The sequence below is a fragment of the Diadema setosum genome, chromosome 16, assembly GCF_964275005.1.
Source record: "Diadema setosum chromosome 16, eeDiaSeto1, whole genome shotgun sequence".
Classification (NCBI taxonomy): domain Eukaryota; kingdom Metazoa; phylum Echinodermata; class Echinoidea; order Diadematoida; family Diadematidae; genus Diadema; species Diadema setosum.
Genome location: NC_092700.1, coordinates 5,623,059 through 5,646,455, shown reverse-complemented (window position 1 = coordinate 5,646,455; position 23,397 = coordinate 5,623,059). Strand labels below are relative to the sequence as shown.

The 23,397-nt window shown below is 40.9% G+C and overlaps 2 protein-coding genes and 1 pseudogene across 2 annotated transcripts in view; 1 reads left to right on the top strand and 2 right to left on the bottom strand.

The window, feature by feature from the left end:
- Positions 1–10,176, bottom strand: part of LOC140239887 (uncharacterized) — a 35,484-nt gene extending 25,308 nt beyond the window's left edge. The window contains exons 1-3 of the mRNA XM_072319701.1: positions 10,091–10,176; positions 2,019–2,090; positions 965–1,072 (exon numbers count right to left, since the gene is read on the bottom strand). Coding sequence (XP_072175802.1) covers positions 965–1,072; positions 2,019–2,090; positions 10,091–10,153 — 243 coding nt within the window. The 5' untranslated portion in view covers positions 10,154–10,176. The remainder of the gene's footprint in view (positions 1–964; positions 1,073–2,018; positions 2,091–10,090) is intronic.
- A 425-nt stretch (positions 10,177–10,601) lies between these two features.
- Positions 10,602–14,025, top strand: LOC140240015 (uncharacterized). The gene is made up of 4 exons (XM_072319825.1): positions 10,602–10,926; positions 11,283–11,425; positions 11,744–11,847; positions 12,157–14,025. The coding sequence occupies exons 1-4, from the start codon at positions 10,602–10,604 to the stop codon at positions 13,637–13,639; spliced, it is 2,055 nt and encodes a 684-aa protein (XP_072175926.1). The 3' UTR covers positions 13,640–14,025.
- A 1,774-nt stretch (positions 14,026–15,799) lies between these two features.
- LOC140240318 (uncharacterized) lies at positions 15,800–17,781 on the bottom strand (annotated as a pseudogene).
- Between the last annotated feature and the right edge of the window lie 5,616 nt (positions 17,782–23,397).

The following is a 23,397-nucleotide window of genomic DNA, read 5'->3' as shown; positions in this document are numbered from 1 at the left end:
GAGAATCTTTACGCAGTAGTTCATGTCTACACCAAGTTTCAAGAAAGTACCTTTGGGCATTGCATAGATATGGGGGAAATAGCAACATTTTTAGCATTTGACCTTGACCTTTTGACCTTTGACCTCTTGCCAATGTCACTAAAATCTTCTCAACTAATTGTCCTATCATACATCATCCTTGGACCAAGTTTGGTGAAAGCTGCTTCATCCAGTTTTGAGTTATCACGTAAACAGATAAATTTTAGGATTTGACCTTGATCTTTGACCTTTGACATCTGTCCGATTTCACTAAAAACTAATCAAGTAATTGTCCTATCATACATCATCCTCAGACAAAGTTTAGTGAAATTTGCTGGATCCAGTCTTGAGTTATCGCGAAAACGGATACAATTTCATGATTTGACCTTGACCTTTGACCTTTGACCTTTGGCTGATTTCACCCAAAAACTTATCAAATAATTGCCCCATCATACTTTATACTTGCACCAAGTTTGGTAAAATTCCAGATAATATTACTCAAGTTATCGCGTAAACGAAAGCGGACGGACGTACGTACGGACGTACGTACGGACGGACGGACAACCCGAAAACATAATGCCTCCGGCACCACTTCGTGGCGGAGGCATAAAAAAATCATTTTATGCTTACATTCCACATTAAGAAGTCTAATACACGCAGATTTGCAACACTCTTTTAAACCTACAGATCTTGCAGGGAAAAAATAACAAACAAACTTCAGACTAGAGAAAACGCCTTTGAAGAGTAGGCCAATAAATAGTTAACAGAGCGTACAGGTGTACGTCAGTGAGGGTGCCTTGGACGGGTTTTCACAAAATGCACTTGGGCAACAACCAGCTGATAGCACTTAAGACGTAAACCATTTTAAGTCAAGCTAAAAAAGAAAACAACAAAAAACAAACGAACAAACAAAAACGAATATGAATGCATTCGAGTCTGTTTTCACCTTTTCAGCTTGGAGGTGCTTGATCTCGTCTTCGAGTGATTTGTTAACATTGTCCAACGATGTCCCGCGTTCGTCTAGAAGGGACTGGTTTTTAGCGTTGGCCTCCTCCTATCGTGGTGAAAAGATTAATGTGAAAAGAGAACATCGAATCTGAATAAAAGTTGAGAACCAAGACAGAGAAAAATGTCTGTCATGTTTTGTTAACTGTTACCCAGAAAAGAGAACCGAAGATGAAAAAAAACAAAACACGAATATACGCATTAAATTCACGTGACAAAATGCAATACGTACTGCTACAACCACGTCTCTCTTCTTCACTTGTGAGTTGGAAAAAAAAAACAAACAAAAAAACAAACTTTCCTGTAGAATAGCTTATGGTAAATTTGTACCACATCAAATCTGCTTTCGTGCTAAACATTCTTTTTCTTTTTTCTTTTTTCGTGGTCGTATGCCACCTACTAGCAATGCATCGTGCATAAACGGGTTTTGATCATTTGTTAAAGGATTGTTCAGGGAAGAAAATGACTAAAAGTTAATGATTTATTTTGATGCATGATTTACATACTTGGTCATACGTAATATTTTGCTTACCTTGTCGCTGCAGCAACTTTTCGAAAAAAAGTCTGCTTTTATGTTCAAACTTTTCTGTGAAACAAATGATTTCAAAACACCAACTGTCCTGATTGCTGCGACTGACAAACGTTATAAAAGGGGACAAATTATCTTACAATTATACGCACAAAGTGAATTATTTGCTCGTTGTTTGTATCCAGTAGAATAAGAATCTGCACAAATTTAAAAAAAAGAATCTCTTAAAACCCATGATTTCAAAGATTCCTTGGTTTTGAAATCAGTACATGTACGCCTATATTCGTTAGTAGTTACATGTACTTAATTTTATGAATGAACCTGTAAATAATTCACATAATCATTCAGAGCACCGCACTAGTTGGGGAGATACTGGACTACAGGACTACTAGATTTCAATTTCTACGTATAGTTAATCACTACTAAAATTGATTATAATGACGGTGACAAAATTCATATTACTTACCAATCTCCTCTCGTTGTCATGACATTTTTCAACCAGCTCTTTGATACGGCTCTCGTTTTCTGCAACCGTGATCTTCATATCATGTAGTGAAAATCAAACGAAAACGTATAAGACACATTTCATGTGGAAATTATACTCATGTTAGATACCCTGGGTCGAAAACAGTAACTCATATAAAATCGCACTATCATAAAATATTTTGGTGGTGTGGGCTGTCAAACGAAGGAGGCTGTACAATTCGTATACAAGGAGAAACATAGCCAACAAAATGTGAATAAAGATGATATTGCAATCTGGCGACATTATGAATATGATATGGAAACAAATTTGAATTTGAATTTGAATTTACTGCCACTTCATGGGGTGGAACACCCTGATCAGCATAGCTGGTTTCCATAGGGGTTATAGAAACACAAACACTTCTTTTAAAAAAGAAGCATGGGGAGAAAAGGCCATTTAAGCATCGAAAAATAAGTTACTTGCTCATCAGTCATGACATGCTCGAATGAAATCGTAGTGGTCTAGGTCTACTAGAATACTAGTAGGTCCTACCGGTTTACTAATTTATAGTTTCTACGATTGAAGTCAATAGGGTCTAGGTAGACTCTAGACTAGGTCTAATGTTATCTTTCCGTTTCTGGAGGGGTCATTACTCGCATGAACGAAAGGTGGCAACGAAAACATATTCACGCAGTTTAGTCCCGGCCCCTGGGTACCCGGGGATGGCCGGGACTTGCAACGAAGTTGGGCGGGGATTTCAGCATTTTTTTCGCCCGGGTGGGTTGGGAATAGACCGGGTTTGTAGGGGGAAATTCACTTAATTTACCCCGGTGGGCCGGGGATGTACCGGGGTGTTGTCGGGGGAAATTCAATTATTTTGCCCCGGTGGGTCGGGAATGGACCGGGCTTTGTCGGGGGAGATTCACTTATTTTGCCCCGGTGGGTGGGGAATAAACCGGGGCTTGTCGGGGGAAATTCGCTCCAACCAAATGGCAAGGATTTGGGGCGGGAATTTTGGCCGGGATTGAGCCAGATTTTGCTTAAGAGTTGACCATGACTTGTACCATTTCCAGTACGGTAATGTGACCATAAATTATTTCGCTTGACTAGCAATTCCCCGCCATTGAGGACTCGGTAACATTGCCCAAAAGTCGCGTAAACGCATGAATCACGTAAGAAAATAGAGCCTTGCGCGAAACATGCGAGATTTGCGCATTTCATGAACTTTTCTGACGTGGAACCTTAATTCGATCGTATTGTCCGCCTATGTGCGCCGGATCAGCGCTTTGCGATTCCATGCGGGCTCGATCACACTGCCCAAAAGTTGCGTAATCGCATAAATCACGTAAGAAATTTGTTTTTGCGTGCTTGTCCGTCGAGAATTTGACCATTTTCGCTGATTTACGCAATGAAAAATCACCGATGAATTGCGCAAGAACTACTGAAAGATCACGCAAAAAATATAGCGCCAATCATACGTGAGTTGTTACTAGTGATACATTAGTGACTGATCGATCAGTATTTCGTATTACATGCGCTTATTTGCGTGTTCTGTATAGAGATACATAGGCCTACGCCAATATTTTTTTTCAGTGATTTTCAGTGATACATAAAGTAGGTGTTACAAACGCGAAACATGCGTCATTATTTATGTCTGCTAATCGTCAGTGGAGAGTCGTTGGTGAACGCGATAGCGGCAACATTTTCTCGAACATTCGTTGATATTCCACGCATATTTCGTGCATGAACCACGCAAACTACGCAAAAATTACGTAAAACAGCGCAATAATGCGTAAACTGTTACGCGAAGCCGAGTTTTGAGCTCCTCAAAATCCAGAATTGCGTAAAGCGCCGATCCGGCGCACATCGGCTGACAACTACGAAGGTTCCACGTTGAAGACAAACTCATGAAATGCGCAAATCGCGCATGTATTGCGTAAATAAGGCTCGAATTTCTTACGTGATTCATGCGTTTACGCGACTTTTCAAATTTTCCCAAAAGCACAAAAATTTGGCACACATGTAGCCCAAACCATACTATTTCGATTTTTGATGGGCGCCAAGAAGGGCGCCCTCTGGGGCGGCCATAATGGCAAAATCCAATATGGCCGCCATAAAGGTTTAAAGGTCACTTGCATTTGAAAACATAAAACATATTTTAAAAAAATAATTTAAAAAGTCAGGTTAAGAGGTTTTCTGGGTCAAGGAATTCGAATCTGAAGTTGTTCTTATGGTCTGAAGTCAATTTTTCCTTATAAGGTCACCTTAAGGTCATATAGGAGTCAAGCCATTGTATTCATAACAGTTTATTGAAAAAATGGCTTGCCCATGGTCAATATTCCAGGAATGCCAGCCTTAGTAATAGAATTGCAGTTGTCGACGGCTGAAAAAAGGCGTATTTCTTGTGAAGGGCGCCCTCCAGGGCGGCACATTTGCAAAATCCAATAAGGCTGCCACCTACATTTAAAGGCCAGTATAACAATTAAAAACCTTTAAAGTGTTACAATAATTTGAAAAGTCAGCTCTAGAGGTTTTATGGGTCAAGGAATTCGATTCTGAAGTTATTTTTATGGTCTGATGTCAACTTTTCCTTATAAGGTCTCCCAAAAGGTCATTTGGGGTCAAACCATTATATTCACAATAGGTAATTTAGAAAATGGCTTGCCTATAGTCAATATAAGAGGAATGCCAGCCCTGCTAATAGAATTGCAGTTGTTGAGGGCTGTGAGAGAGGGAGATGTGGGCTTTCTCACGAGTAACATCAATACATCTGCTTTCGTGTTAAGATTTCAAACACTAGGTATACACATAATATTAATTATAATAAGAAACCCTTTCTGAGAGCAATTAGGTTTAAGGGACTTACTCAGATCCTTATTTTACAATTGAATATGAAGACTTAGTAACTCTTCAATTTCATTTTTGATGATTACTTACGGGAATTTTTTTTTCTGCATCATTTCAATTATGGCCTGTTATAATATGGCTACACAAGCTTTTTAATGAGGTTCTGTCCAAAGCTATGGGATATCATAGTTCATATCACAATCATTCCATTAATTATTTTTACATTACAGGCGCTAAGAAGAAATGTCCTCACCGGCTCGTCATATTTGCGGAATTCAATATATTTACATTTGCTTTAATGACAGCCAAAAGAGTTATTTTGAATTACGGGTAATGCCCCTTCAAAGAGTTTTTACGATTTGATTATTGGATTATTATTTTCATCTTCATCTGCAAGGAATGCATTAAAAACATACATATATGAGAAGTAGGATCCTATTGCTACCTAATATATTAATAGTTTAGCAATAGGGGGGGGGGGGGCTTAAAAGAGAAGTGTTTTTATTTCTCTGTCGCAGTTCAGGGATTCTCAAACACAATAGATATTCATAATTCATAATTAAATTCAATGGAATAACAATTATGAAGCTCACTCCTAATCTGGATGAAAAAAGAAAAAAAATCTGTCGTGTTTAAGAGAGATTTTAGTACATCAGGTTGGCATCAATTTGCTATTTTCGAACTTGTGTAAGAAAATTCGACTCTAAAGTCCTTATAGGAAATTTTATGTGCCTCCACAGCTAAATATGCCGTTCAGAGAACATGACGGTCCTGGTGACGCCATGTAGGGAACAAGCATATTTCACAGGTGCCACAGTGATACCATTGACAGGGTACAGATTAGATATGCTATATGGTACAACTTTCATGACACCTTCTAGGGTCTATTAAGATTCAATCCAAAGTGCTTGGACGCAAATTGGTATGATATCACAAGACTTAATAAGTTGGTATCTCGTTGGCCTGCAGACTATAGGTTGCAACTGTACTCTCCGCAAAAGCCCTACGACGCATCTGGAGACGAGCCCAATCTCCAGGATTTGCAGGAGAATCGAACTTTTTCGATTTTTGCAGAAACTATTTCCGTCTTCCAGCTTGTCTCCGAGACGACTCTGCGAAGTCCCCATCACTGTGGCCATGTCGTGGGGACTAAATTTGTGTGCAACATCTTCGAGATGTCCCCGCATCTTGTGGAGACCGTAATAACATAATGGCGACGAAAGGGAGAAGTCGCTGAGAAAAGACGTCTCTGATAAGTCCCTGCGACTGCAAAAGCCGTGCCAACATCCCCGTGACTTCCAAGCAAATAAGTTGTCCCTTTGTTTGAAGTCGTTTTGGACGTCGCCCTGGAAATCGCGTTAGTTGTGACAGCGAAAATAATTTCTTCGAAACGCTGGCATTGCGACAATGTCTCCTCCCGTCAGATTGGCCCTCAATCCCCTCCCCCACCCCCAATTTAAGTTTGCAGCAATCTCAAACTACTTACCATGGCTCGTCTGACTACTGCTCTACATTGTGCATTTTCACCTTCAGTCATTTATTCATTCATTCATTCATTTCATTATTTTTTTCCATTTCCATGTTTTCCACCTCCCAATGCATGCCTTGAAACAGCTATGGTGCAGAAGAATGGAATTTGGTACTGAAGCATTGCGAAGAGTGGCTGATAGTACTAGTAATTGCCATGTACCTGTGCCATCTTTCCTCCAACTCCACTCCCTGAAGTCAGGGATCACATCATGACCCATGCTGTCATGATTCCAGTAGAAACTCACTGGCAGCAGCACTCATCTTCGAAATGTTGATACAGCGCCGCTTGAGCAGATAGGGTGGTTTCTGATGATCTGCTCCCACGTTATGACGAGATGATGCCTACCCTCGTTGACGCTGGCTGCCCCTTATACCTTGTTACTCATCAGTCCTTGCTGGACATGAGCACGATTATTAAAGTAGTTAATGTGTCAGTGAGCTCTGGTTTGCTGACCCGTACTACTTAGGCATTTTGCATGCCACATCAAAGCAAGTCTGAAGTAATGTTGCACCCTGTCAGTGCCTGTTGGGCTCTGGAAGAGAAGTATGCTGTACAGGAAAGAGCTGAAAAGGTCTTTATCTTTTCAATACCACGACCCATCCGTAACTCCCTCAGATTAAAGTGATTAAAAAAAACACACTACCGAAAATGCGATGTTATGCTCATCCGTGCGATTGTATACTGTTTTCAGAAAATGCTTTCAGAAAATATTGTCATCTTTTGTGAGGATATCTTTGCGTAGATCGCATCTAAGTTGTTGGAAAGCTGAAGGGCTGTGAGATCACAATTCCTGTTGGATATTTCCGTCTCGAATCAGGTGGTTAGGATGAGTTGTCCGTTCCATTTATTCTTGGATATCTGTGCGCTGATAAATGAGGGCAGTTCTTTATTTTTCAATCTTAATTTTCAGGAAGACGCTACGCTCTTCCAATCATAACTTGAGATTTGAGTGGTGCCATCACCATCTCTTGTCAGAGGACTGCACAGTGTTGCTATGCAAAAATATCAAGATTATTTTCTTCAGGATCAGTATCCCATACAACATCAACAGGTGTTCAGTTTCCCTAGTCATTTGCGCTTTCAGTAAAGAAACGGTTGCGTTTGATAAAAAGAAAAGATAAGAAAAAACCTTCAGCTGAATTGTCTTCACCTACTCTGATAATATACTGCCATTAAAGGACTTTAATGATCGAATTTAGTTAATTGCCCCTAGAATACTGGTCTGACCTGGATTGAGGAGCTCGATTCCCTGGAAGCTTCGGCCATTGCTTCCTTCACTGAAGAAGCAGACGCTGTCTTGTCAAGGGAGAGCAGGTATACACCAATTTCAGCAGGAGAATCATATCGCTTGCCAGCTGGAAAGTTATGTAATTGACCATGAAAGGTGACGAGGTGGCCTAGTCGGTAGCTTATGGCTTGCGGTCCAAATAAGACTTGTGTTCCGGCGTGGGTTCGAATCCCACTTATCTCAAGTCTATTATAGCTGAGCAATGGTGTGTGTAGTAGAGGCACAACACTTTGCACCTCATCACTTGGATATAAAAAAAAGTGGAAGTCCCTTGTGTGAAAGAATCACAAACTTAGACATATGAAAAGATCCCGAATCGGCATTCCGTTATTGGAAAACTCAAGGTGCATAAATCGGTAAAGTGGTCCACCCCAAGTGCATACAACTGACCAGCTAGTTGTATACGGGCTATCCAGCTATCTCGTCAGAAGGAAAAACGAAGACGAAATAAAATCAGGTGTGTTATTACCATCTTTACCATTGCACCCTGATTCGGCACCTTGGAAATGTATATTATTATCATATATATATATATATATATATATACATTGTCTATATATAACATATGTAGTATATATTGAAACAAAGAAAGGAAAAAACGGACCAGAAACAATTGATAAATAGTGAAAACTTTGAGCAAAGAAAAGGAGAAAAGAAAACGAAACAAATGGAAGCCCGTTTTCTGTGCTCAAAGATTTCAATATATATATATATATATATATATATCTTAAATATATTTTTTCATTTATTTGTCATAATCATTATTGATATGTAGGGGGATGGAACCGCTCTTAGCCCTAGGTAAATTGATCATTGAAGGAGTATGGAAGAGGTGACAAATGGGACAAAATAGGGGTACCAGTGAATTGCAGTTGCTCACAGACACCATTTCGAAAAATGCACAAAATGCCTGATTTGACCCTTTTTTGACCTTGAAAGTGACCTTTAGAGGTGAGAGTGACCTTGAATTGCAGAAATGATATTTAGAATCACATTCTCTAACCCCGTAAAATCTTCCACATGGGATTCATAACATTAACCAACCTTTTCAATTTGTAACTGCAGTTGACCTTTAACCCGGATGGCGGCCATATTGGATTTCACCAATATGGCGGCCCCAAGGGTTTCTAGTCTTGGCGCCCATCAAAAATCGAAAGAGTATGGTACAAGGGACCTATGAGCCAAATTTGGTGCTTTTTGAAGAATCTGAACCAAACAGCCCATTTTGAGCCATTAGGCCCCCAATTATAAGACAACTTAGTCGGACAAAATGCTTCATGAAATGTCCCCCCCCCCCCCACCCGGTTTTTGAGCAGCTCAAAACTCGGCTTCGCGTAAAAGTTTAAGCAGTATTCAGAGATCGTTTACTATACACTATCAACAAAACATGTTGTGTGCAGGGACTTAGCAATTCTAGTAGTAGTAGTAGGCCTACCTCATAGAACTGTACATACGTAGGCCATAGAGCTGTAAATACAGCTCTATGGCCTACGTATGTTTGGGTGCCCTAGCCAGCTATACATCGACACCATGCCTGGGCCTAACGCTTTCTATGAATAGAAACTTAAACTATCTCACGAAAATACGTGTGTTGTGAAGTGCTAGGTTTACAAACCAAGCTACGGTACGGCCTACAGAGCTTTGTTGCAAAGTCGAACGATCCTGCAGGTAGGATCTCTGGTTGTTGCTGTTGTTTATTTAGGTTTTACAGTAGGCACCTAGGCCTAATGCACGTTGGTAGAAGCTGTTGCGGTTTAGCTTGTGGCTAGGAGGGTGTAACTATACACAGCCCAGTCGCCGCTGTACATACGTAGTAGCGTATTAACAGCGTCTGGTCGGGCTAGCAGGATAGCAGACTGTCAATCAGAAAGTCCCAAATTCGAGTCCCTTTAATAAAATGGGCCTTATGACCAGCAGTGTCTAAATAAAGCGCCCAACCACCCCAAGTGACTAGAGTTTCTAACCCCGTTGCGGGATGCTGTAACTCTGTTGCGGTTGATAATTGACCTACCTAGCTAGATCTAGGCCTATGCCTATACGATAGAGATCTCTATACCTAACGTTAGATCCTACATTGCTACATAATGTTACATAGATAATTGTCTAGATCTATTAATGTTACTCGTCTTATGGAGCAATGTCTAGTAGTTTCTAGATCTAGTAGGCTAACTAAGTCACTAACGTTGAATAGAAGTAGGACCTAGGCCTATAACAAAAGGCTGCCATAACAAAAAGCCCTCGGCTTGCTCGGCCCCGCGACGCACCAGCGTACAGTAACGCGTAACTAACGTTATACCGAATCAATTTAATTCACATTGTTGACAAAGTAGCCTAGCCTAACAGTTAGATCTAAATCTTATTAACGCAGAGTTCTATAAATTTGGTAAGGAATTATGAAAAACTTACCCTGGCTAATCTCAGTTCCTCCACTAAGTCCAAGAACGAATCTTGCAGTTTCAGCATGTCCATGTCTCTCCACTCTGGATCTGCATGTTTAACGTTAGCTAAAACAAAAGATGAAAAGATTGAATATCAAATGAATGTTTCTCTAACACAACAAGGCTAAAAGTGTCAGGGTCCTAACTGGCGAGTGTTTAAACGACCAAGCTGGACTCCTGGAGTTTAGTCTAACGTTAGGCCTACATCTAACATTAACAAGTTCTTAGGCCTAACGTTAGGGGCCTAACCGTTACGTTTGTAACGTTACTGTTATAAACCTTATCGCAAATAGCGTTTGTCGCTGGGTGGCGCTGTTCGCGCAAAGGATTGTGGGACGGAATAGGGGGCAAACAAAAGTTCGGTCCTCTGGCTAGTCTGTCTGGCTCGCCAAGCAGCGTCGAGCCGCGGGGCCGTGACCGGATGGGGGAGTGTGGCCTTTGGGAATCAAACAAATTTTTGTTGAATCCTTCATTCAATCATGACCGATCATTCTCGCAAGTATTTACTGCTTTCAACAGCAGATCTGAAGCAGTATTTACGTGCTCGGCGAGTACCAATAAATAATGAAAGGCACAGTGAACTTGCAGAAAAGGCCTACTGGGCAGAAAAGCTTGATTTGCCAGTGAAGCCTTCTGATAAGGAAGCTGAACAAGACATTTCAGAGACCCAGCAGAAAAAGCTGATACTTGATGGTGGTTTAACCAGACTTCCAAGACCTGAGACGCTGACAAGTGGTTGGGAAGATGGTCCTGCTAGTCTCCCTGACACATCTCGTGATCATTTAGATAGCTTCATCAAAGCTGGTGAGCTTTAATATTCTTGTTTATGTTTCTTTTTAACAGCTAGGCCTAAAAAGATTTCTTAGTGACTGTTTAATTCCCCAAATGAATGGATGAATATGTTGATGAATATATAAATAAATCTAACTAGAGTCTAAAAGGTGGAAATATCAATGAAGAGGAATAAACATGGCCTAAACATGCAATGTGTGTAACCAGCAATGGTCCATGGAAACAATTAAGGTACAAAATGTGTAGACAATGGTGAATGAAATGCCTTGTTACCGCATAAGTTCGATTCATTTCTGTTCAATTCTTAAGTACTGGTACCGGGGTAATAAATTACAGTAGAAATGTTTTATGAATATTTTTATGCACAGGAAACCGAAGGATTGGACTGATCAAAACAGAAGGGAAGAGGACTCTCGCTCTTGGCAAAGGTCTTTACATGTCTGGTCATGTGCAGTCGGTCCAGTATCATGGCATCAACCCAAATGTTTGCTACTGCTTCGTGCGTGGAAAGGTAACTAGACCCAGCATATCGTACCATGTAGTTTCTTTTCAAATTCAACTTCTATTTGGGAAATAATGATTTGTACCAACGTCTGTCAGGATATGCTGTAAATTATTTAATTGTATTTAGAGTCATGAAACTGTAAGATCATAGATCATAGACCTGTCTAAAACTAAACAATATTGCTTTCTTTTGATAATGATGTAAATGTTGTGATGACAGTTATTACTGCCTTAGTATAAATCAGTACCGTATACATGCACTGTAGCCATGTCGATGTGTATGTGATTGTAATGTTGTACATATGGTACTGCATTGATTTTGTAGGTTGTTCCTCAGGTCAAGACTTCAGAGCAGGCCTATTCAACTTGGATTGTTCTACAGAAAGAGACTGCAAGAATATGTACAGCTGAATGCAACTGCTGTATAGGGTAAGCTGATGATGCATTTGAGATAATTAAGTTGTTTAGTTATTTCTAGTTTCCTGCATGTGTATCAGTTTTTTGCTAACAATGATTCTGCACTCAAATGGACAGATGTGAAGTGGTTTTTATGCCCAATATATCTTTTTCCTTTTTTTTTATGGGAAAGAGTGATTGTTTTGGGGCAATGTAGAAACATATGGTCTGTACCTATATCAAGAACTTTGTATTGTGTTGCATCGAAAACATGTCAGTAAATGTCGGTTTATGTTATGAAATTACATGTAGGCTTATTTATTTATTTGTATTATCTTTCAGTGTGCAGGCCACCTGCAAGCACATTGCTGCACTCTTGTTTGCTGTGGTGGAGGCTGTCGAGGAAGGTCGCAATTCTTCATGTACATCTCAACCTAAGACATGGGGACTTCCAGCAAAAAAGAGTACCAAAGAAGCACTGCATCAGCCACAGTTTGCCGAAAACATCAAAGTTGTCAGTGTAAAGCCAGATGTACTGTATCAGGAATCAACTAGCAGCCGAGGCTATCGCTCCAGCTTTGATCCGAGACTTCAACATCATCGTAACAAAAGGACTATGGAAGACTTCAACCTTGAATGGCTGGCGTCTATCACCAATGGAAACTGTGGTTTGTTAGCCTATAGCAAGCGCAATTCCAGTGAGCAGCATGCAATCCCTAACATTGATGATGTTGTCAGATATGAGACTGTTGTCTCCTGTGACTTTCCGTTGACTGTGCGAGAAGCTCTCCAGAATCAGGGAAGTGTTGAAAGGATGGAGCTTAGCACACATCAGCAGCAAGTCATAATTTCCAGCACAAAACAGCAAGCAGACTCGAGTCTATGGAAAAGGCACCGTATTGGACGGATAACAGCTAGCGTCGCAGGGGATTGTGCAGCTGCTGTCAGAGATGGAATCATCCATGGTCACTCCCAAATCGCACGAGTAATGGGATACTATGGATCGCCATGTTCATCAGCACTCAAATGGGGAAAGAGTCAAGAAAAGATAGCTATCAGGCAGTACACGGCCGTCCATCGACTGAAATGCAAGAACTCGAACATAGTATGTGAGGAGACTGGCCTATGGATAAGCACAAAGTTTCCCTATATTGCTGCTTCTCCTGATGCCATTATCTCTTGTAAGCGCTGTGGTGAAGGACTTTTGGAAGTCAAGAATCCATTCACCCACCGGAGATGCACAATCAGTGAGCTTGTCACACAGAAAGGAAGCTGTTTGATACATGAAAATGGGACAAACCATCTGAATAGACAACACCACTACTTTGCACAGGTACAAGTTCAGCTGTGGGTAACTGGAAAAAAGTGGTGTGACTTTGTGGTTAGAACTGTCTCTCAACGTAATAATCTGCACGTTGAGAGGATCACGCTTGACGGTGAGTACGTGGAGCACATTCTCCCCAGGATACACACATTCTTCCACACAGGGATCATACCAGAGATTGAAAGTGGACGAGTCGAAGACATCGTCATTAACAATGCTGTGCAGAAAACGATGAACTTAATGTTAGATAAGTTGGAGTCCCCAGGTCAAGCTAGCAAGGACGTTCTGTACCCGTGTGGCATTTGTAGTGAAGAATGTGAGGCAACACCAGATGATGAGAACAAGAACAGTATTGCATGTGATTCATGCGACAGATGGCTCCATTACAGGTGTGTTGGAATTACTGGAGAAGAGCCATTTTTGAGGCGGAGGAAGTCTGTTTGGAAATGCAACACTTGTACATCAAAGCTAAAAACGCGCAAAAGGATTCGCATAGTGTGACTCAATACAAAGGAAATTGATGCCTTTTGCAAAACACAAATGTTGAGATTCAAAATGGGTTAGACATTTTATGACATGCATATGATTTACATCTGTCCATTTGATGGCAGAACTGTTGTCAAGATTTTTCCATGAATAATGTCAGACATTTAGCAAGAGTGTCTCAAGAGTCAAGATGTGAACAGGTCCTTGAAGTTTCACGTCAGGAATTTATGATGTGTCATGGATGATAGTAATGCATCTAGACATATAGTACAACTATTGACACCTAGACTGGTGTGGTACAAGAAGTAGAAAAGCACTTACAATGTGTATGGCAGCAAGATAATGATACTGATGAAAAAACAAACGAAGAGCTGAATTTCAGTCCTGAAAAAAAAAAAGCATTCTGCATGAAGTATACAACTCGTGGGGGGGGGGGGGGGAGGAGGTGTGCTTGACTTGAGCCATACAGGTAGTAGATCGTCCCATGCATGCACTAAGTTTGAGCCTTATGAATTTCAACACAATTTTAATGTCGTTGATTTGTTTGTGCACACAAGTGAGGTATAGCTGCTCGTGAAAGTATGTTCAAATGATTTTTAAAAAATCTATTATATGACCCTACACAGACATGCAACACACTGCCTTTCAGCCACAATTGAATAAATAACAACACTGCTATTACAAAAGCTAGATGTCTTTTATGGTGTAAACCCTAGTAAATGCGACCCTTCATGATTCTCAAATTGCTTGCATTGGACTGTTTTGGCATGAATGGGCATTGTTAATTTCTGCCATTTGGAATTGTGTATGACTTGATATAACATAAATTTGAATCAAATCTTAAGCCTTTTTCCAGCTACTTCTATTTCATTGCACTGACTAAGTGTTCATACTGTAGTTTTGGAATATTTAACGTGCAAATAATGCCAACAAACTTGCATGTACATTCACTACACAGTATGATTATATTTTTGTGACCTGCAAGTCTGCTTTCAGGATACACTGCTTGTTTTCAGTGAAGTGTATATGTATTCGGAAAAATAAAGTAAAATAAGTAACAGGTTTTCAGTATGGCATGTCATTTATTTCAAAGTTACGATGTAATATTTGTATAATTTACAAAAAAAAAAATGTTAGCGAGGAAATGGCATGTGAAGAGAGATGGTGAAAGGAAATATCCAATTGAGATTATAAGCTGTTACAATTAATGCTGATTCTGAGTGATGATTTGGAAAAATCTTTTAGATGCAATTCATAAGTCAGTACATTGTATCCTTTGTGATTTGTTGAGTGAGGTTTTTTTTTTTTTTGACAAGTGAGAAAGAGGATGAGGTATATGTGTCCAGAATTAAGATTCATACTAGTAGTTTGAAGTAAGAGAGCACATTAAGAAGTGTTGAGTGTCATGAGAAGGTACTTATGTAGAGCAGTGAAAGTGGAAAAAAAAAAGTGAAAGATTCTGCAGTAGGAGAAAACTTAACAGCTCTGTTAAGAAATCAAGGAAATATATGAAGGGCCTACACACTTCAACAGAAAAACAACACTTTGTACACATATCACTGTTCAGTGTATAATTTGCATTTTTTTTCGACAAGCACTAATATGCAGTTAGAATTGTGAGATTTGGCTACCTGATTCTGAGAACTGAAATCCCAAAATCAAGCATTTCTACGACGGGGACGTATCTCACACAGTGTCATTTTCTGTTGGCTCTTAACTCTTCATTTTGCCATGGTGGAAACCCCCTTGTGCCATATCATTCTCAGGCACGAAGGTAGTCATGCTTTGAGAAAGAATTCTGTTTTCCAATCGATACATACATAACTTCAACAAATTTCTGTTAAGCTGGATATAAAAGTGAGCAAAGTTGAAGAGGAATGCCAAGCTTTGCTTTGATACAAATTGTATGACAAATCTATTTCTAGCGGATAAGTGTGTTTGAGCAGATTATGCAAATAGTTGACGTGCAAACATGGCACATAAAGAGTAAAGAGAGCCTTTGGGTTTAGTTTTCTGACATATACATAACATAAATAACATAACATAACATAACATAACATAACATAACATAACATAACATATGTGTAACATAACATAACATGGTACACATACAAAATGAGTGGGCTCGTAGAAAAGCCTTTGGGTTTAGTTTCTCACATACGTAACAAAAAACCATTATGAGTTGAGTGAAACCAGCATTGGCTGCATGTTTACAATAGCAGCACACACCACTAGCGCAGACTCCATTAAGTCCATCATTGTCAGCGGAATGGGTCCTTGAAGGACAGCAAACTCCTCATCCTCCCAATTGCTCGTTCCACGTGTATCCGAGCATTAGCAACTGTCTTCGTCTCGACATCTTCTGATTCCGTGAATTGCTGTGTGGCCTTTGTTGTCCTCATGAATGGAGGGATGACAACTTTCACCTGTTTGTGCAGAAAGATGTCTTGAATGTTGAAGCCTCTGTCGGCATGACGGTGTCCCCTTCCTCGAATTTCTCTACGATGTTCGACATCTTGAGCAGCTTCTTGTCAGATGTGTTGCCCCCTGTTGGTTTGGACACATATGAAATAGTGCCACCTGGCGTGATCCCACAAGACACTTGAGAGTAGGTCTTGCTTTGTACTGACTGTACACTTGTGAATGGGAACTTGGTAGTGTTGGCCTCTCAATCTGTACCTCTGTGCAGTCAATGATGCACCGAACAGTGCCTGTGAACTTCTCGAAGCAGCGTGGGTAATATCTGAGTGTGTCCTCCTTTGACAGCCAATGAATGAATGCCTCGAGTTCTTTGCCGAGGAAAGGAATCCATGTTGAAATGACCTGCGACACTGTGCTCTGGTTCACACCAAACCGGCATGCAAGGTCCTCCTCCCGAAGGTTGAGTCGCAACTTCATCAGTGTCATCAAGAGTTCATCTTCAAGTGACTGTGATCTCTTCCTCCCAGGCTTGTGATGGTTTTTCAGCTGGTACGATTTTTCGTCAAGCGATGAGATTCCCTTGTAGTAATGCAGATTCATTGCATAAGGACGCAAATGCTCCATGAGCCACCGAAATTGATGATATGTTGGGATCCCAGTGTAGAGTTTGACTAGCTCGTCAGATGAGGCAATGTCATCAATTCCAAACTTCTTTGTTGCACCAAGTGTTCTTTTCCAGCGAGGTCACTTGTGCAGCCAGATCATTGACAGTCTTCTGTAGCACCTCGCATTTTGATGTGGTATCTTGCAGCTGCATCTCAATGTTGTCTATATGCCTGGGAGAAGAAATGCTCACAGGAAATGCTGTTGTCGGCGTAGTTGTGATCTACACTGGTCTGCAGTCGGCAAAATCACTGGGGCTGACTTGAACTCCGACGGATTTGGGTTTTTTGTCATCACGTCTTTGTTGCCGTGGCACATGTTCCTCGCTGTGAGAGCTACGGGGCTTTGGGGGAGCCCGCCTGGCTGTCTGGGGCTGCACATTGTAACCTTTCAAGTACAGAGAAGGGTTTGGGTCATCAGAAAAGGCTGTCCATACCGAAAATGGTTACTGCATACTCGTGTAGCAGAAGTAACATGGAACTTGTCACGTCTAAGAAGCCTGGTCCACTGGGCATAATTTTTGGGATTGGTGCACCTATGGAACTTGAGACACTGAACATGATCCTTTATTATGTATCTATGAGAAGAGAGAAAGAAATCGCAAGAAAAAAATCATTATCACCTGATTGAAAAACATAACATTTTCTGGTGACTTGCACAACAGTTTGAGTTAACGACAACGTTTTACTTTTACAACGTTAGAACTCTTTTATTCTCAGTGAACTAATTTCTCTCTGTCTTGCAGAGGTAGTAGACCCTATTAAAACATCGTGGGTATTACTATTAGCACAACATTTTCCCCCATATCATCTAATGCATAAACTATGTTACAAAATTGTAACTGATGTGCTTGATGTTTAATATACCGGTAACTTAAGTTAACCCGAGCCGGCGCCGGGCCTGCGCTGCGCCCGGCCAGCCGTTCATACTCACCACTTTTCGGTTTGCTAACCAAGAATCTTAAAACTTGTGATAAACAAATAGAATTGTTCTTACCTGTCTGGATATCTCCGGTCATTGTTGCAGCCATACACAGCACATCTGTCCCCACCACCCATGGTTCAGAATTCAAAGTAGGTCCCAGAACATGAATTCAAGAGTGAAGTCGCAAGTAGCAACACGGTTGTCACGGAAGCAGAACGACGAATGCGCGCGAAACGACCTAAGTGGTCGTACGTACGTCGTCTGCTGGCGCTTTGCATGTTCGCATTCAGACGAGAGCGGCGCTCTTGCTCCCTATTCATTCCCATCGTCCCTTGCGTGAAGCTATTTGCGATAAGGTCTATTCCCGTGCTATTGGCATAAACATAGTTTGCAGTATTTTTTAAACAAATTAATTCTCTATTAAACTTAGAGCGTAATTGGTTAGAAAAAAAAAAGAAATCGAGTCATTATAACGTTTAGGGCCTAGAGGTCTGGCTGGAATCCTCTCACGCTCTAGGCCATCTTTTATTCTTGATCAACATAGGCCTACAAATACTCACGTCGACTTGGTGTAGGCCTAATGGCATGGGTGTCGTCGCTTAGAACAGCAAGCTCTATCAAATACCGTAACTTGTTAGCTAGCGAGCATTGTCTAATTCTGCGCGAATTTAACGTTAGATCTCTATCTAAGTATGGTATTGGTAGTCTTTCCGAGGTCCTGCATTGGACTAACAGCTGGCTGCTGCGAATACCGCATTAACATGTTAGATCTATAGTATAAGGCTAAGGGGTCCCCCTATATTTCAATATTAACACATTGCATAGCTAGGGTACAGGTGATTATGGCAAGCCAAATGCGTCGTAAAGGCGATAAATCATCCGTGTTCGGGGGATAGAATACTCCATTGTAAAAAGTACTATGGTAAAACCATGGTAATACTATGGTATTACCATGGTATTTTTACCATGGTAAATCCATGGTAAATGTACTGCCTTCATCTGTCAATTTACCATCCTATGGTAATACTATGGTATTACCATTGTAAAAGTACTATGGTAAAACCATGGTACTTTTTTATAAGGGCTAAAGGGAGATTATGTTTTCATCGGCGTTTATTGTTTGATTGTTTGTCCGTGTGCAGCATAACTCACAAAGTAGTTAACGCATTTAAATGAAGTTTACAGGTAAGATTGAAAATGATACAAAGAACAGATGATTAAATTTTGGTAGTGATCTGGGAATTTTTTATGGATTTATGAAGGATTTTCGATATTTTGAAAGGTAGAATTAACTTGGGAGTTTTAGCTACGCATTTTTTTTTTTTGAGGTTTGTATACGAGCACTAAAGTACATGCTCTAGTTGGTGCTAGGGCAACCGAGGCGCGTTGCACAGCTGGAAATTGACGTAACAAAAAGCTTCTATCTTGGGAAATCGGGTGATTGTCAGCATGCATTACGGATGGAAATCACTGATCAGTAGACTGATATCTTTATGGAAGAACGACATTATCAGTGGAGGAAATGAGCTGCTTAACAGAGGTCAGCCCTCTCCGAGCGCTTCTGTAGTTATCTTTATCATTATAATTATAATCATTATTATTGTCATTATTTTAATCTATTCGACAGGTAAAGAATATAGGTCCCACATATTATGAGCATCGTACAGACACGAAACAAAAACCAGAATGAACAATATAAAGAGTAGGTCCTGTACACGAAATAAATGACAAAATAACCACAGAAGAGGCGATACATCAGCGTTTTCAGGATGAAGAAATATAAAGACTAATGATATATGCAGTGGCGTACCGTGGGTCAAGACATTGGGGGGGGGGGGGGCACCTCATGGCAGCAACATCAGAATTGCATAACGTAACATGCGAGCGAGCGGAGCGAGCGAGCTTGAAAATTTTGACATTTTACAGTCCCCAAACTGCCGTTTGTCCAAACTGCCGTTTGTAGCTATATATAATAATATATGTATGTATACATATACACACACATATATATATATATATATATATATTTGTTTGGAAATTATGGGGGTTGCACCGGGTGCAACTGCTGGCAGTTGCTGGCAGTAACATCACGAGAATGGCATAACGATTAAATGCGAGCGAGCGAAGCGAGCGAGCTTGAAAATTTTGACATTTTACAGTCCCAAACTGCCGTTTGTAGCTATATTTTTTTGCTTTGGAAATTCAGGGGGGAGGGGCGCACCGGGTGCAACTGTTGGCAATTACTGGCAGTAATATCAGGAGAATGGCATATGAACGGTTAAATGCGAGCGAGCGAAGCGAGCGAGCTTGAAAATTTTGATATTTCATGTTCCCAAAACTGCCGTTTTCAGGTATATTTTTCGCTTTGGAAATTAAGGGGAGGGGGCGCACCGGGCGCAACTGCTGGCAATTACTGACAGCAACATCAGGAGAATTGCATAGCGATTAAATGCGAGCGAGCGAAGCGAGCGAGCTTGAAAATTTTGACATTTTACAGTCCCAAAACTGCCGTTTGTAGCTATATTTTTTTCGCTCTTTAAATTAAGGAGAGGGGGCGCACCGGGCGCAACTGCTGGCAATTACTGACAGCAACATCAGGAGAATTGCATAACAATTAAATGCGAGCGAGCGAAGCGAGCGAGCTTGAAAATTTTGACATTTTATAGTCCCAAAACTGCCGTTTTTAGCTATATCTTTTCGCTTTGGAAATTAAGGGGAGGGGGCGCACCGGGCGCAACTGCTGGAAATTATTGACAGCAACATCAGGAGAATTGCATAGCGATTAGATGCGAGCGAGCGAAGCGAGCGAGCTTGAAAATTTTGACATTACAGTCCCAAAACTGCCGTTTGTAGCTATATTTTTTTCGCTTTGTAAATTAAGGGGGGGCGCACCGGGCGCAACAGCTGGCAATTACTTACAGCAACATCAGGAGAATTGCATAACGATTAAATGCGAGCGAGCGGGCTTGAAAATTTTGGCATTTTACGGTCCCCAAACTGCCGTTTGTAGCTATATTTTTTCGCTTTGGAAATTAAGGTGCGGGGACGCACCGGGCGCAACTGCTGGCAATTACTGACAGCAGCATCAGGAGAATTGCATAACGATTAAATGCGAGCGAGCGAAGCGAGCGAGCTTGAAAATTGTGACATTTTACAGTCCAAAAACTGTCGTTTGTAGCTACATATATATTTTTTCGCTTTGGAGGGAGGGAGCGCCCGGTGCGCCCCCTGGATCCGCCACTGGTAGTCAAGGGTGTCGGCTTATGTTCATGATTGGGGGAGGTATGACCAGCGAGGGGGCGTCGAAGTGACCAAGCGGGAGAAGGATGTCCGAAATCTGCACTTTATATAGAGCTACCCCTAATTTGTTTGTGTTTGTGAGTGTGTGTTTCATATAGATAGAAAAGTTAGAAATAGCCAAGGTCAAGTCTTATCATTGGCAATGCAAGGCATTTTAATATAGACTAGTATGTAAAGCAACACCGCAAAATCAATGATCAAGCTTTGATAGCAAATGTGTACAACCTATCAAACATCACATTGCGCAACATTGCAGCGACTCTTTTTGCCATTCCGATGTTCTCAGTACACTGCGCACATCCTGCTTGTATTCAAAATGCCAACCAGGAATCACACTGAATCACAATCTTTTGTCGTCTCCGGGCTTTTTGAACAATGTTTCACTATAATACCTCTTTAATTATTATGGTTAAAGAAATCTTAGAAAAATATCTTTTTTCTTGATCATCCTTTCATGTCGATTTCAAAAGCAGTTTACTAACCCTTGAATTACCATTTTGGTAGGTTTTTTTTTTCTTTTTTTTCTTCTTTTTTTTTCTTTTTTTTTTTTACCAATCGGATTGGGGGGCACGTGCCCCCCCCCCATGCCCCCCCCCCCCCGTAGTTACGCCACTGAATATATGGATATTTATACATATACATATATATATGTACTTTCATGTATTTGTTTGTATTATTTTGTATTAATTCTTTATACTTGTATGTTTGCATGTTATTTTGTTTAGGACTCTCCGGCTGTACTGTATGGGTGTTGTCATGTTTTAGACTTGAGGCTATAGCTGTATGCGCCCTTAATTACTGCACATGCTTATCTGAAGACATCGGGGGTGCGGTAACAGCTAGCATTTTTAAACTCACTGCACTGCAACTGGCTGATGGACTTTTTCTTGATTTGCTGGTGTATGTGCTCTCTTCTTAATACTTCCCCGCCTCTTCGGAGGACACAAAATGTATACTAATTTTCTAATTGTTTGATTGGATTTCTTTTTCTAATTGTTTGTTTGGATACGTGGCGTATCCAACCTCCAAACCTGCATTAGAAAAGAACTTGCTAGATTCCAGAGTATTTTTATCTTCTTTTTTTTTTATGTTTTGTAATTTGTTGTACCCACAGGGTTGAGGAACTGAAGCTTAACAAGCTTGAATGGTTCCATCATAACTCTTTAGCATTCATTCTCAGATTCCAACTTTCATAGACTGACCACTATGTTCTATGATATTTTAAATATTCCATTGTGCTTCCTAGCTAGATATAAAATATGAGACTAAATTGAAACTGAAAAATTAAATTGAAATAATCATGTAGGGCCTATCATGATTGTAATAGCTGGCCTACGTATGTTCGTGTGTATGTGTATGCACACGCACGTTGGCTACGAACTACAGGGCAAGAATTGTGTGGTTGTGTATCAGGTTTTATTTGTGTGTGTGTGAATTTAGGCTATGTATCTAGGCATGTTGTGTATGTATGTGTTCTTTTGAATGGCTGTATGTGTGTTCATTTTGTGTACGAGGTGCTGAACATCATCACGGATAGTCTATGATACATTGCTTTTACGACGCATTTGGCTTGTCATAGTCATGTGTACCATTGTTACCATGTACATTATACACGTGCAAGTGTGTAGCCCTCATTCGTCTCTCCTCGCTCGTCGTAGGTATAGTTCGCGCAACTCGAGAGTACGACTCGACTCGACTACTGTACTAACTTCAGACACGAACCTCGTACAGTGCTGCCCTGGCTTGGCTGCGTACGCGCCAGCCAGGGTCTTGGCGACATCCAAGTCGACGTTAGTATCAACACTTCCCGATAGGACCTACCTGATTTGATTCGAATTCACGTGAGTGATTGGAAATAAGGTATTAACGTTAGGCCTAACATGTTAGGCCAAAGTGTGATTTTGGTGAAATTTGGTTGTGCGGAATGAACGCAGGCGCGCAGCCGTTAGAAACTGTTCTAACGTTAGACTTTTGAGAGATCTCGACATGGATACTAAATGTTAAACGTGAACTATAGAGTTCTAACGTTAAACGTTCTATACACAGGCCTACATTACCTAGACTAGGGCCTAGCGCCGACGAGTCTGGAACAGGCTGTGGGCTTTACTCGGCCTAACGTTAGAAACCTTATGTTGACGTAGGGGCCTAGGTCTAGATTCTATTTGGAGACACGTGATGGAGTCTAACGTTAGAATCTATTTAGGCAGCCTAAGTTATAGGTGCCTAACCTCTACGTTACGGGTTAGTATCTAATGATAGATCTAACGTTCTAACGTTACCTACCTTTAGGCGTCGGGGAGTCGGTAGCGCGATGCGCTTTGTCATCCCCTTCAAAATTCACGCACAAGTCGCGAGTTCACAAGTCATCTTCAACCCAGGTCTAGTGCTACTAGGCCTAGTCCTAGAGCTTATACTAGGCTACTGGGACTGGGTGTAACAGTTAACGTCTAGGCCTAGACAAGGTC

Coding starts and splice junctions, on each gene's coding strand:
- LOC140240015 (XM_072319825.1), top strand. CDS start 10,602: ATGACCGATCATTCTCGCAAGTATTTACTGCTTTCAACAGCAGATCTG. Junction 10,927..11,282: donor AGATAGCTTCATCAAAGCTG/GTGAGCTTTAAT, acceptor TTTTATGCACAG/GAAACCGAAGGATTGGACTG. Junction 11,848..12,156: donor GAATGCAACTGCTGTATAGG/GTAAGCTGATGA, acceptor ATTATCTTTCAG/TGTGCAGGCCACCTGCAAGC.